Below are 16,255 nucleotides of genomic sequence, written 5' to 3' on the forward strand. Positions count from 1 at the left end.
CTAATATATAGATTCACAAGCTGTGTAATTTTAAGCAAATGCTTTTACTCTCTGTACCTCCATTTCTTTCTATGTAAATGGAAATTATAATATTTATTTCATAGTTCTAGTGTGCAGTGTGTAATAATATGCATATATGCATCATACACATGTTAAACATACAGAGGTATATTTATTTATATGATAAACATTGATGTACATTACATATATAAATATATATCTATAATTTATCATTATATATATCATACACAGCAGCTCAAAAACATAAACTGAGGCTAGAATTATCAACAAGCTCTTCGAAATTACTGTCACCATTATTAACTGCACTTGGTCTTTCAGAGTGTAGAAAGAGGGAAGAGGGGAGAGGTACATTGGCTGAATAGCTGTTAATTTTAAGTTTTGGAAATCCAGTTTATAAATAAATCTCTTAGTTTCAGTTTTATGATGGAGATTAAGCTTCCTTTTAGTTACATGGGGATAAAAATTTAAATAACCAATACAAGTAAAAAAACCTTAGTAGGATGCAAAACGTATAGGTATAAAGTACTATTTTTACAACAGGACACTTAAAGAGTGATATGCTTCCACAGTTTCTATAGCTCCTAATAAAGTATGGAACATGGAATAGGCCCTGTGTAAATACTTAATTTTTAGTTCTAGAAAGGGCATTTAAGGAAATGGAAGAGATGGAACTTAAATTAATCAACTTCAAATATTGAGTCCTAGGTTCCACACAGGGAGACCACAATGAATTGTTTGGATGACTTACGATGTGGAAAATGAGTGAGGTTTCTTCCAGTTTATAACAAATGGGGACTTTCCCTTTCCACATTGGCTTTCTGAAATGTGTACATAGATGTATATTGTTGAAATTGCAGCTTCAATGGAAATTTTAATAAATAGCATGGATTATTAATTTGTCTATTCCAATGATTTTCTGAGGTTTTAGAAGTGAACCATGAACCAAGGATTTTCTTCATACTCTTGAATTAGTTTTTTTCTTTTTGGAGCTAAGTTATTATGAAATTTAAAATTGCCTTTACTTTTAATCATTTTTTAAGTTTACAATGCCTTTTGCCCTTGTAAGTTCAGTTTCCAAATAAAGCCAAATGATACATTTTTCCAAGTTGCAAGCAACATGAACTAGACCTTCTATGTCAAATCTGAATAACTCCCAATAGCCTACTTTGTCTACATTTGTTGAAAATATTATTTTAATGCATACTATCAAAACCACAAGTAGAAATAAAGGCTAGTACTATGTTTCTTATTAGAGTTAATGCAAAAGTAAGGCTGGTTGCTTTTATTCTTTCACTTTCTCATTAAAATAAATGTCAGTAAAAATCCTTTCCAAATGATTCCCTCTGTTTGAATCTTCACTTACTCTGTAATCATAGGAACGCCGTGGGTCCTCATCGCAGTTAATCACTTCAGGTGCCATCCAGTATGGTGTCCCAATGAAGCTATTTCTCCTTCCATTAGTTCTGCTCACCTGGGCACTCACTCCAAAATCAACTGCAAAATTCAGCAGATGTCAAAATAATTAATCAAGAACAAAAAGCTCAATAAATTATTGCTTTAACTTGGAAAGCCAATACAAAAGCCACAATGGATAACAGATTTTCATTCCAGCCCAGAACACTGTACCGTGAAGTCTACTCCAGGAATACTGGGACATAAGCTTGTGCTGCTATTTATGTTGGAATGAGATTCAACAGAGCTATTATAAATCTACAGTCGGTTTGGCTAAATGTTTATTACAAATATTAAAAAGAAAGCTCCATGAGCACATCCTGAATCTCTGAAATGATAACACCAAATTGGAGAAACAGCACTATAAATGGTGTTCAATAAATATAAAACAGTAACAATAAGGAATTCTGACTCATGACATTAGAACATCCTATCACTTGATGAAGAAAAAAAGTTTTCTTCTAGAATTTAAACTCTTACACAGATTTTTCTGAATCAAAAAACACATATTCACTGTGATACCCATATCTTAGCTTGGAATATAAAAGTTCAAACTCCTATTCATCTGTGGGATACATTAAAAGATGATGCTTAATACGGTATCCCCAGAAACAGAGAAAAAGGCTGAAATAGACTGGGGTTATTTATTCCAGAAAAAATAAGACAAGAATGAAAAATGAAGTAGATTTTCTAATTTAGAATGGTTTCCAGGAATCTAGAGGATGGCAAACAAAACTGAATAGCAGATTGAAGAATTTAGAGGAAGTAAAGAAAAGGGAAACAAACCTAATAGTTTAAGGCAGTCTTTCAAGAAAGATTTAGTAAGAACAACAAATATTAAAAGTTTTTAAAGCTAGATCCTTATATATCACCCTGCACCAGAATCAACTCCAAATGGATAAAAGACCCCGAAGTCAAAGCAGACACTCTGAAAACATTACAGGATGGAATAGGAGAAACCCTAGGTCTCCTTGGCTCAGGCCAAAATTTTCTGAATAGAGACCCGGAAACACAACAAATCAAAGAAAGGTTGGACAAATGGGATTGCATAAAGTTGCAGAGCTTCTGCATGGCAAAGGACATAGCTAGCAAGATCAATAGAAAGCCCACGGATTGGGAGAAGATCTTCACTAGCCATACAACGGACAAGGGTCTCATATCTAAAATATACTTGGAACTCAAAAAATTAAATACCCCAACAACAAATCCTCAAAGAAACAACTGTCCAATAAATAAGTGGGCTAAAGACTTAAAGAGAAACTTCTCTGAAGAGGAAAGAAGGATGGCCAATAGACACATGAAGAAATGCTCAACATCCCTAGCCATAAAAGAAATGCAAATCAAAACAACATTGAGATACCACCACACTCCAGTTAGAATGGCAAAAATCAAGAACTCTAACAACAACAGATGCTGGAGGGGATGTGGACAGAAGGGAACCTTACTTCATTGTTAATGTAAACTTGTTCAACCACTTTGGAAAGCAGTATGGAGGTTCCTCAAAAGACTTCACATAGAGCTCCCCTATGACCCAGCAATCCCACTTTTGGGCACTTACCCAAATGTTTACAAACAAGACCACACTAAAGCTACCAGCACAACTATGTTTATTGCAGCCTTATTTACCATAGCTAAGATATGGAACCAACCCAGTTGCCCCTCAGCAGATGAATGGATCAAGAAAATGTGGTATATATACACAATGGAATTCTATGCCTCCATCAGAAAGAATGACATTGCCCCATTTATTAGGAAATGGAAAAACTTGGAAAAAATTATATTAAGTGAAGTAAGCCAAGCCCAAAGAAACATAGGTCCCATAGTTTCCCTGATTTGCAATATCTAGTATATGTATGAGTCAAGTAGAAAAGGTCAGATAATGGGATGTTAAGAAAATGAACCCTTAGATATGTATTTTAATGTTTTTTTCTTTCATGCATGTGTTTCTAATGCATTTATAAGATTACTTCTTTGTTGCTTTGTATGTCCCTCCCTCACAGTATAACCCCTGCTTTCACTATATTTGATGTCAGTATAACTTGTGGAGGAGATGGGGAAAAACCAGTTGTTTAAGGATACAGGTGGACCTGTTGCAACAATGAGAAGTACAAGTTGTCATGTCCAAAACGAGCTTTACAACGTCGGTGCGGGAGGGTGGGGAGGGGAAGGATTGGGATTGGGATTGGGATTGGGAGGGGGGAGGCTGGGAAGGGATGTGAAGGGTAAACAAAGGAGGAGGCTGCAATGCTTGGTAAGAAATGTACGCATTATCCTGCCCATGTAATTGTAACCCCTCTGTACAGTATGTTCACAAATAAAATAAAATAAAATTTAAAAAAAAGAAAAAATATTAAAAGTTTTGTGAAGATCACCATTATTGTTACAGAATCTCATTGTCAAGTGATTTTTTTAAATAAAGAAATGTGATCAAGCAGAGCTCCACATTTCCACTATTCATAATGGCCAATGTTAAGTGCCAAGAAATGCCTATGAAGGCCATACATAAACTGATGTATAGTATGCATCCAGGAAAGAAAATGGCAGGAGCAAAGGCTAGAAAAAATAAGAAGGGGAATGAGAAAGAAAAAGAAAAACTCAAATTACAATTAAAAGGTAGAACTGAAACCTTAACAATGGTATAATCTTTAGTATCTAAGGGACCAGACTATGACAATTATTGATCAATTCTAATCACAATATAAGCATTTCCTCTTTTTGTTGTCATTTCTTTTGGCAATCATTAGATTTGCTTTCTGAAATCTTAATCTTTTGCTTAAAAACAGGCTAAGATCTGAGAAATCTAAGACACACTGTATAAACACTACATGTAAACTAGCCTGATTAAATTCTAATGCAAACTGGAACCCTTGTGTACAATGACTTCATGATAATAAGAAAATAAAAAGTTTAATTCTGTATGAAGAGGTCTTTCCTCCAAAGTAAAGTACATTAACTTTAGTGCAGGAGCTTTGTGACAGATAATTCAATGACATTTTCCTTATATTTTCCATATTGTGGTGCAAATGACTGGGTTGGTTATTCACTTGACTCGTCTTAGGTATTTTTGCTCTATATGTGAATATAGTGTGTAGTCCATTTGAATCTATGTGTCTCTCATGTATTTGAACATAGTTTCCTAAAATTGTGTTTTTATTGTTGCAGTTTTCAGATACAAAAATAATACAGAATTGCTATCTCATACTTCTACTACAAATGTTCAGTGAAAAGTGTTCCCATCAAATTATCAAAATATCTACTGTAAATCTACTTCCTAAGCAAGAAAATGGGAAATATCTTAAGGTCATACAGAGACATGTTTAAATTGTTAACATGAATAAAAATAATAAAAATGATTTATGTTCCATACCAGTGTGATTGTCTGCCATTTTACAGTACTAAAATAATTTATGTGGTATTATTTAAAAGTCAAACATCAATGTATATTTTAAATATTTAAAGGTGTATTTAAAGATGTTCTTTGTGTACTGTATGATAATATTTGAGATATTTTGCAAAAAAGTGTACGATTTCGACCTTCGGAATAGAAAAGGAAGGACATTCTGGTCTTTGGATTTCTGGTTCTAAATTTGATTTGAATATTATTAGAGCATCATTTATGATTGACATCATTACTTTTAAATATCTGAAGGAAAATGGCAAAGAAGAAATTTGTGCTTATGAAGTAATTTAAAAGTTCTTTGATTTTCTTGGCAAAATATGGCACTATGATATGTTTAGTTTACGTTGTTCTATTATTTATTACTATTTTTCATGCCAGTGCTAGGGTGTGAGTTCAGGGCCTGAATGTTGTCCCTGAACTTTTTTGCTCAAGACCAGTGTTCTATCACTTGAGCCCACAGCTCCACTTCCAGCTTTTTGGTCTTAATTGAAGATAAAAGTCTCATATACTTTGCTTCCTCGTTTGGCTTCCAACTATGATCCTTAGAACCTAGCCTTCTGAGTAGCTAGGATTACAGATGTGAGACACTGGCTGGGCTAGAATTTTATTTATATTTTAGATTTTAATTCAAATATTTTTATTGCTAAGATCAACAGACAATGAATCTAATAACAATTGTAACAATTCTTTCAAAGTTATAGAAAACCTCTCATAGGATTTTATTTTCTAATTCCTGCTTATGACACAGAAACTTGTACATTATTAACTCTCAATTAAATTGTGAAAATACATTTATTAGCTATCTTTAACAGAATACAGAGTCATGATCAAAATGTAACCACCAATTCTAATTTAAAATTTGTTACATATTCCAATTACACACACACACACATATTTATAACTAACTTAGGTTCACTTGTTTTTCTCATCCCACCTTTCTTCTGAACCAAATTTTCACTGATTTTTCAGGCAGCATCTATCTACCTCAAATAAGGGCATTGGCAAGTTCATGATGAAAAAACAAGTTCTCCTAATGTAGGGAGAGCCACTAAGATGCTCCAGGTCCAACTTGACATACTGGAATATACTTACCCAGTTTTACTTCAGCATTATGAGTCAGCAGCACATTCTGACCTTTGATGTCCCGGTGAATGACTCGGTGTGCATGAAGATGAGCTAAGCCCTGTGTATGTATAATATACACATGTTAAAGGGATATATATAGAGAGAGAGCAAGTGAGAGAGAATTTCCCTTTTCTGGTACTGATACTTATATTTTTGGAAAAACTCGTGGTAAGAAATATGGCCCACATGTGATTTTTTCAGACAAAATTCTTTAGGCTGGAATGACTACAAGTAGTTCCCAGAAATACTTCTTTTGGCTATAAGAGAAGGAAAATAAATCAGGACACCCATGGAAGAGAAAGAACACCAAGAAGTAACTTTTGTATACATTGGGCCACTTTACCTTCCTTTCTAACCTCCATATTTCCAACTAACTCTAACAGTAAAGACTTGGACATGTTAACTCTATCATAGCTCAGCGATAGTTTTTCTCTATTCCTTATCCAACCATCTGTTAAGTCCAACATATTTTCTAGTCAGCCTTGTAGGGTGAGAATTTGAGGGAGTATGGAAATTTATTTTAAAGCATTTGCAATTTGTGTTGGCTTACCACACTGGCTCCAGCCCATTCACTATTAAAACTAACCCATGACTTGGTTAAACTATGTATTAGGCTGCAGTGAGATAGCTCTTAGCTGAGGATTAATAATACAAGTAACAATTTCTAGACATCATGGTAGGTGCTTTGAATGCACTAGTTACTAAATTTTCACAGTGATCCTTTGAATAATATATTGATATCCCTTCATATTACACAGGAATTATATTATTGTTTCACCTCATTATTGCATAATTGACTGAAGTTCATACATCTAATTAATACATGGCAAACGGGAATTTAATTTTTAGTCTAGAATTTCCACTCTTCGCCATTTACAATACTATCTCAAATGAGTTATACCAAATGGGGGAAATGATATCCTAACAATGTTGAATGTTGCTGCCTGTTTCTTTTTTAAAATAAGTTTTATATTGTGAAAATATTGTACAGAGGGGTTACAGTCACATGAGCAAGGTAATGAGTACATTTCTTATCAAGCATTGTTGCCTCCTCCTTTATTTTTCCCCTACAATCCCTTCCCTCCCACCTCCATAACTATGCTTTCCCCCTCCTCCCTCCCTAAATTATAAAGTTCGTTTTACAACATAGTGTCTTCTACATCTCATTGTATCCCTATTTAAATATTTTGTTTTTGTTTCTTTCTATTACTTGTTTTATGTTTGTTTATTTGTTTCTACTAATATACTTTTTGTGTGAACTTAAGCATTCCAGCCAAAAATCAAATTGGAGTTTGTCAAATCAAGAATATTCTTGCTTTCATCCAATTGTATGTTAGAGATAAGGAAAAATGTGGGTCAGTGTTTACAGAATATATCTATGAGCAAACATGGTTGCAGATGGTTTGGGGCTATTTTGCAGGTAACCCACTCTTAAATTGATCGTGTGTGTGTGTGTGTGTGTGTGTGTGTGTGTGTGTGTGTGTGTGTGTGTGTGTGTGTGTGTGTGTGTGTGTTGATTGCACTGTACTTTTTCAAAAGTACGCTAAAATGATCATATCATAATAAATAATTCAAGTGGTCATGTCCATGATCCATTGAACATAGTACTATGAATTGAAAGGCTATATTTTGGAAAGACCTAGCATTACCTTCTTGTTATCTAATTGCAAATTGAAAGGTATCCCAATAAAGCGTTCTCCAAAGCTTTATACCCTTCTAAGTCCCTAATCCAAAGTTCATGTTTAGAATTCTTAATCAGATATGAGATATAAGGTATACTGTCATTTCAAGGTTCTTTCAATATCAGAGGATGATTACATGAAGACCTACCTGAAGGACTTCTCGGCAGATATAAGCAATCCAATCTTCTTTTAAGCTCTGATTTTTTGTCATCCTCACTACATCCGTGACTGAGCCTGCTGCACATAACTCCATCACCATCTGCATGGAAGCCAGACAAGTATCAAGTATTAGAAAATAAGTCTCTGAAAATATCTGGACATTTTCAGTCCATACAATATGTATTTGCAAGTAATGTTTGGGGAAAAGACTAACTTCATTGTCTCCTTGAAGACTAAAAAAGACTAGAATTAGTGGCGGAGGAAAGCCTAGTCTTATACCTGGGATATGTAACCAGCTAATCCTTGAATCATAGGAACTATTCAAATATGCTTTGAAGAAGAGTTGGTTTATGGATAACATTGAATACATGCCCTTGCAAAGAAGCTTCACATGGGTCAAGTGTGAGAAATGACTAGAGAGGAAAGGAAAGGTGGTTTGAGAAAAGAGCTTGATCAGAAGTGGAAGAAGTAGGATATAGAAGGTCTCAAAAGAGTTTACATTTCATTATTATGACTAAGCTTGGTTTTTGTTGTTTTATGTTTTCAAATTCCAGATGATTTTCCTCAGAATGTTGGCAAATAACAATAAAAACTCTAAGGGGGAATTGCCATTTAAATTCCTGTAGGATAATTTCCTCCAAATGGGATTATTGTTAAGGAAGGCCTATTTGAAGGGTAACATTGTTCAAAGTATTTCATTTGATTTGATTGCCTATAATCCTAGCTATTCAGGAGGCTGAGATTAGAGGATCCTGGTTCAAAGCCAGCCTGGACAGGAAAGTCTGTGAGATTCCTATCTCCAATTAACCACAAAGAATTGGAGCTGTGGCTCAAGTGATAGAGCACCAACTAGCCTTGAGCAAAAAAGCTGAGATACAGTGCCTACGCCCTGACCAGGCAAAAGGACCCCAGGACAGGCACAACAAACTGAGGAACCAATTGGTAAAGTTCCTTTCAAATAGTATTAGTTAACTGAAGGAAGTCAACATGAAGGCAAACACTACTATTAGAGTTGACCTAGTAAACATCACTGTTCAACTTAAAACTGCTTTCTCAAAAAAGCAAATATAATGTCCTTTTGATCTATTGATATTGAAATAGATCTATTTGAAAAGTATAACATTTCTTTTAGTGTTTTCTTTTCAGAATATTACTCCCCTCAATTACAGTTGTTTATTACTGATACTGTTATTGCATTTATTTGTACTAAGTACGCTAGTACCAAAAGGAGAGGAGGCAGCCAAACAAAACCAACTATACAGATAACTTACAACAGGCTGATTTTCACAAGGGCAATTCAGTGATGATTATATTGAATGGACACAACATATACACTGTGGTAATGCAAGTAAAAGAGTTTATGTTCCAAATATTTCATTTTTAAAGAAGAATATAATGACCAACGCTCATTTTTTTGCTACTATAGTGGATGACAGCAAAATTTCTGGGTAGGGTCTGGTTAGTTTCTAAAATTTCTATTAATCTGAAATCTCTGATATCCTAGCCATGATGACTAAAGAAAGAATAAAACTAACCATTTAGGAAAGAGCTGCTGGGAGTTGTGTTTATAAAGAAAGTGCTTACATTTTGAAAACATGTAAAATGAGCCCATATGCTCATGTCAAAAGCTAACTAGAATTGATATGTTTTAATATCCAACAGACAATCTCTATGCCAGCAAAATACTAGCTACTTAAAGTGAAAGGGAGTAAAACTATATTTAAAACACTTTTGTCAGATACTGCCAGTGTCCATTTGACTCTTCATCTCACCAATACGCTCTTTTCTAGGCATGTAAGTTATTTTTTTCATATTTTATCACTCACATCTCTAGGAACAGAGTACATTTTACCATATATTGCAGTAGATTTTGCCTTGTGGGGTGAATGCTTGAACTTTCTAGCATCTGAACAAAAGTGATATCTTAGCTCTGAAAATATCAATCTTTGGGTCAGACTTTCCTTATGGAATAAGAAGAGAGTAATTAAAAACATACCCATAGTTGGTGTCTGTGGCCAGGGGGACTCAGCTTGAAAAATGCTCCATAAAAGGACACAATGTTTTTGTGGAAAGAGTACTTCCTCAGAAGGTTGAGCTCAGTCCTGAGATCTTCCTCCTCGTCCTATGGAATAAAAACAGACAGAAAAACTTCTACACCGGGCATTTCAATGAACCTTGTTCTCTAAACTATGGTAGATTCATAAAGGAATATTCTATGAAAACTCACGTTCTACGGCAATTAATAATAAAATCAATTATAATTTTCAGCTAATCGAGATCTTTGGTTAGTTTGGTATGAGAGTAAAAACGGCAAAATGAAGATCTAATCATATTCTCATTAAATGGAATCATAGTATTTTGTTTGTTTCTGTTTTATTGATATATAATTCACATACAATGTCACATATTGAAAGTGTAAAATTCAATGTTTAGGATACTTAAAAAGTTTTGTATCATCACAGTCAACTGTAGAACAGGTTTATTACTCTAAATTAAAATGTAATACTTTTAATTATCACCTCCAGTTTTACCATACATATATTCTAGCTCTAATTGACTGCTACATAGAAATCTAGATATCTATTTGTCTGGGAAGGTCTGGAGCCTGATTTGCCCAGTAGGAAATCCTAATTATAGGTTCCCTCTCTAAATTTGTTGTGAAATAAAGGCATTGATGAAATATACAACCAACTTATAGTATGGAGATTACACAGAAGATGAGGATTCATTCTCAGCTTCTCAGAGTAGCACAGTTAATAAGTTCCCTTCAAATTCCTTTAATCCATTTTCTGGAAAGTCAAAAGTTTGTTATATGACTTTCTTTTGTTCTACAAGATCCTTATACTTCCTTCTGTCCTTTGATATTGATCTTTCGATATGAGTAGCCATTTCTGGCACCATACAGAAATAAACAGCAGTAACTAGTAATTCTTTATGTATTCTTGGTTGTATTAAGATAGCAAAGTTCTACTGAGAGGAGTAAAAACTCTTTATAGTGTAATGAATAGATGTTAGATGATGATATAGAACTAAGAATAAAAAAAAACCAGTTAATGAGAAGCAGGGTCAACATTGCCTTTTAACCTATCAGTTATGTGATGTCAAGAAGATTCTATAGTGTTAACGGTTTTGCTATTGGTTTTCCTTTGAGAAACTTGACTTACATATTTCTTACATATCTATGTAAGAAAAACATATTTCCAAGTACTTTTGGCTATTTATTTGTAGGCCTGAGTTTTGAACTCATGTTTCTTAGCTGCCACATTATTTCCATTTTTATAGAGCTCCAGCATCAATGGATGAATGTGTAAGATACATACTTTTTAACCCAAAGGATTCAAGATGGCTTAGAGATGCTAACTGCCTGATTAGCTAGTGCTGATTTTTCTTACTAAAACATATAATCAGAGAATTCAAAGTCCTCGACTAGAAATAACTTCTAAGAGTAGGTTTCCCACATAAATGTAAACTCTCCCAAAACAAACATATATGAGATATATTTAGAAAACATTAGTGTGTTTGCCACTCTCAATTAACAGGAAGTTGAGCTTGTGAGAAACACATAAGTACTTTATATCCACCAGGCCAAGTAGGTAATTTAAAACTCTCACACATCTCACAGTAATATGATACTACAGCACTTCCTGGCTCAGAGCCAGTTGATTCCAGGCTGGCCCAAGTACTCTGCTTTTTGTCAAGAAGAGGCAGCTCAAAGATACCAGAACTCTTTTTGCAATTTCATCCAATTCTACAGTCAAAAACTCTTTTTACTATGGAAAGAATGGCATAAATGCTTTGTGAAAGATCCTTAAAATTGTTTTTTTAATTTGGGGAAATCAGAACTGACCCAATAATTCTATTTTCAGACCTTGTGTTTTATGGCATCTTTATCTACCAAAGTCTATAATAGATGCTTTGTTTTGGTTTGCTTTGTCCTCATGATACATTACAAACAAAAAGGAAAGTAGTATGTAATAAATCATGAAGCTATTTAACAATACTGTTTTAGTATAACTAGGAAAATTCTGAATGTTATTGCATAGAATAGAATGGTTTGTTTATACTGTACTTGAGACTGTATTTATTAAGATACAACAGACCTTTGGGCTGAGTAGCTTATTAGTTTTCTGCTATTGCTTTTACAATGAAAAGAGTACTCATAACTTGGCTCATAGGAAATGGCAGTATTTGTTAGAATCATAGTGGGAGAAATGCCATTGAGGCCAGACTACTAAAGGTCTAAAATGGACTTTCCAAGGCCAATTTTAAGCAAAACTTGCTCTTAGTCCTACAGATGCTTTCTCGGTGGCCACTTACTGAGAGGGCTCAGTACTCTAAATGTACTCAATCCTGCTCCTGTAGTCAAAACATTACTGTTCAAAGAACCATTTCTTCTAGTACTTGTTCTTTCACAGATACTAGCACTTACATATGAAGACTGAATCTATGTGAGCATATTGGGAGATACAAGATGTACTAACTTCCAGGCAAGAACCTTTTAGATATGGACTAATGATAAAATGCAAAGAACCAAATTTAAGAAAGGTGATTAATACAAGAAAAGCTACTTGAGTGTTAATGAGGACTTCTTATACTCACACTGTATCTCCATCCAACAGACTTTTGGTACTTATTCACTCTCACCCGCCTTCCTATTTCAGGTAAAGGAGTCTGAAAAATCAAGAACAAAATGGTATTAGGCCCATTAGTATTCTTTGAAAATGATTTATGATTATTTTTCTACCTTTACTACTAAATGGAAAAGTAAGACAATACTGTTCTTGTCTTGATTTTCATTATTTCGACATTATATAGAGAAATGTCACCAAATTAATAGTAATGTATTTAACTGCTTTATTAATAGTGAAATCACATTTCATTTAAGTTCTATGTTTCAAAAACAAAATCCAACTATTAATATTAACCATCTATGGGATAAATATGATTTTCATTTTTTAATTTTTTTTCTTCAAATTGTTGTATAAAAGCGTTGTTTAACACGTTCATCATGCTCATCCTTCATTGTTTCCCTCACTACCTATCCCCTCAAGTTTCCTATGAGCATGCTTTTTAAATATTATGAAAGTAATATTTAAAATGTAATATTCAAACAAGTAATATTTAAAATATATATTAAGTATGGCATTAGATCCTTCAAGCTAAAATGATGAAAAAATTATTACATATAGTCTCACTTAGAAAACAACAAAAGGCATCTAGGTTGATTCCATATCTTAGCTATGGTAAATAATGCTGCAAGAAATATAGTTGTGCTGGTAGCTTTAGTGTGGTCTTGTTTGTGATCATTTGGGTAAATGCTCAAAAGTGGGATTGCTGGGTCATAGGGGAGCTCTATGTGGAGTCTTTTGAGGAACTTCCATACTGCTTTCCAAAGTGGTTGAACAAGTTTACACTTCCACCAACAATGCAGTAAGGTTCCCTTCTGTCCACATCCCCTCCAGCATCTGTTATTAGAGTTCTTGAGTATAGCCATTCTAACTGGGGTAAGGTGGTATCTCAATGTTGTTTTGATTTGCATTTCTTTTATGGCTAGAGAGGTTGAGCATTTCTTCATGTGTCTGTTTGCCATCCTTCTTTCCTCTTCAGAGAAGTTTCTTTTTAAGTCTTTAGCCCACTTATTTATGTGGCATATGTACACAATGGAATTCTATGCCTCCATCAGAAAGAATGACATTGTCCATTTGTTAGGAAATGGAAAGACTTGGAAAAATTATATTAAGTGAAGTAAGCCAGGCCCAAAGAAACATAGGTCCCATGGTTTCCCTTATTTGCAATAACTAGTATATGTCTGAGTCAAGTAGAAAAGGTCAGATAAGTTGATGTTAAGGAAATGAACCCCAAGATAAGTATTCAAATGTTTTTTTCTTTCATGCAATTGTTTCTAACATATTTGTAAGATTATTTCTTTGTTGCTTTGTATGTCCCTCCCCCACGGAATAACCTCTGCTTTCACTGTATTTGATGTTGGTATAATTTGTGGAGGGGAAGGGAAAAAGTAAATCGTTTAAATAGGGATACAGGTGGACCCATTGCAACAATGAGATGTACAAGTCGTTATGTAGAAAAACGAACTTTACAAGTTTGGGGGGGGAGGAAGGGGAGGATTTGGTAGGGGAGCAGGGGGAGGGATGGGAAGGGATGGGAAGGGGAAACAAAGGAGGAGGCAACAATGCTTGATAAGAAATGTACTCATTATCTTGCCCATGTAATTGTAACCCCTCTGTACAGTATTTTCACACTATAAAAAAAAGTAAACAACAAAATGCAAAAAAAAGAAGGTCTATTATTTGGAAACTATGGTTTGGTAAAGCAAAATAAATCTTTAAAACTCCCAAACCCTTGAAATTTCCATTGGTTTGCACCATTTGATATTTACTGGCAAAACAAAAATCATTTCAACAATTCACTTCCAGCAGAAATTAGAAAATAACAGTTTATGATATTGACAACAGTTCCATGAAATCTATTTTTTCCAACAAAAATTTTCCATTAGGATATAATGAAGTAAAAATTTCCTGAGCTTTACAATATTCATGCTAATATTTTCTTGAGAAAATGAGTTACTCATGCTTAAGAGGACATGAATCAGTATTTAGCAAATCCTATGACAATATGTTGTGAATCATAGCACAATTTTATGACTATTAGCAGGGATAGGGCTAATTCAATGGTGTCTCTTGCTTATTATCTGTCAGGAAATACATTAAAATATATGCATCTCTGATAACATCTTTCCCTCTAACTGTCATAGATAATCTAGTGGCCTCAATTCTAAGAAAGAATCATTGGAGGAGGAATACTATTTTGGTGCACAGGAATATTAACACACTATTAGTGGAAATACCATTTTTGCTCTCTCCAACAACAAAAAAGTAAACTTCAAATAACAAAGAATACAGATATTTTCTCTATTGTTACAAAATACCAAAATATGCAGAACTTTTAGTGTCAGTGAAGTATTTTAAATATGGAAATATAATATTCAATAAATACAATATACTAATAAGTAAAACTATTAGATGATAATTATAATGAATTGAGATAACATAATGAACTATATAAAACAATGAATTAAAAACAAAGTATTTTGAACTGCTTCATCTCCAAATGGCCCTTAAAGCAGTAAAATACAGGCAAAATGTACCATTGCCTTACCTTACGGGCATTCATCACTTTAACAGCCGTAAATGCGCCAGTCTTTTCATGGAGTCCCTGAAACCAAGAGCAGGGATAAAAGCCAAATGTTAGCTTGTTAATCGACCTATCTAAAAGAAAATAAGGTAAAAAAAAACAAACCTAAAATTAAATAAAGTCAAATACAGGCTAGGAAGTTGGCTCATTGGTAGAGTGCTTGCCTAGCATGCATGAGGCTCTGGGTTCTATTCCTCAGCACCACATACACAGAAAAAAGCTGGAAGTGATGCTGTGCCTCAAGTGGTAGAGCGCTAGCCTTGAGCTAAAGAGCTGTGGGACAGTGCCCAGGCCCAGAGTTCAGGCCCCATGACTGACAAAATATAAAAATAAATGAAGTCAAATACATAATATACTGCAAACAAAGATTATATACAGAAGAAACATAGACATATGCCAAAAGGAGAAATATTAAATTATCAACATTTTGCAGAAATCCCATTTCACTAAAAACAAAATTGAAGTAAGCCTTTGGATTTTGATTTTATCTTTGCATTAAGTTGGACATAGCGACCATTTATAGTTATTGCTATTTCAATGTATTCTGTCTAGGAATGGATTGCACCAAAGCCTTCAGATGAAAAGTGTAAATTTTCAATTGACAATAATAAAAAAGGAGGTATTTTGTTTAAATTTTTCATTGTTATCGTAAAGGTGATGTACAGAGGGGTTAAAGTTACAAAAAACAGGTAATGAGTATATTTCTTTTTGAACAGTGTTAGCACTTCAGTCTTTTTCTCTCAGTTTTTCCCTCCCAACTTCACTCCCCCACAAGTGGTATAAGTCATTTCTAGTATCACTGCTAATTTAGTTCACCCTATATCTCACTATTTCTGTACTTCCCCTTCCTCTCCCCAAATCAGATGATCTTACATACAATAAAAAAGTTACAGACATCAAAAACAGAAACAAAGATGGTAAAATGGAAAAAAGAACCACAAAAAATAAAATAAAAAAACTTCTTGTTTCCATATGTTGGAGTTGACTTCTATATGCATCATTTTATATGATCATATGCACATAGCTATTGAGCCCTTGTAATCCTCTTCTAAGAATATCCTCTTCCAGTCTCACTGTGTGAATGTTTAGAGTCCTGTTTATCATGTCCAAGAAGAATTTTTTGTCATTTACTATCCATTGGGTTTACTTGTAGATTTATAGGCACATTCTTATTATTACAAATGAGGAAAACTATGCAGCCTAA

General features: G+C 34.0%; 1 protein-coding gene across 1 annotated transcript in view; it reads right to left on the reverse strand.

Annotated features, from left to right (window-relative positions):
* Positions 1-16,255, reverse strand: part of Nrk (Nik related kinase) — a 128,157-nt gene that overhangs the window by 55,110 nt on the left and 56,792 nt on the right. Inside the window, exons 3-8 of the mRNA XM_070039989.1 lie at positions 15,016-15,072; positions 12,439-12,510; positions 9,836-9,961; positions 7,829-7,939; positions 5,966-6,056; positions 1,385-1,515 (exon numbers count right to left, since the gene is read on the reverse strand). Of these exons, the coding sequence (XP_069896090.1) occupies positions 1,385-1,515; positions 5,966-6,056; positions 7,829-7,939; positions 9,836-9,961; positions 12,439-12,510; positions 15,016-15,072 (588 nt within the window). The remainder of the gene's footprint in view (positions 1-1,384; positions 1,516-5,965; positions 6,057-7,828; positions 7,940-9,835; positions 9,962-12,438; positions 12,511-15,015; positions 15,073-16,255) is intronic.

Source organism: Dipodomys merriami, unplaced genomic scaffold (assembly GCF_024711535.1).
Source record: "Dipodomys merriami isolate MVZ:Mamm:240054 unplaced genomic scaffold, mDipMer1.0.p SCAF_3, whole genome shotgun sequence".
NCBI classification, from domain to species: Eukaryota; Metazoa; Chordata; class Mammalia; order Rodentia; family Heteromyidae; genus Dipodomys; species Dipodomys merriami.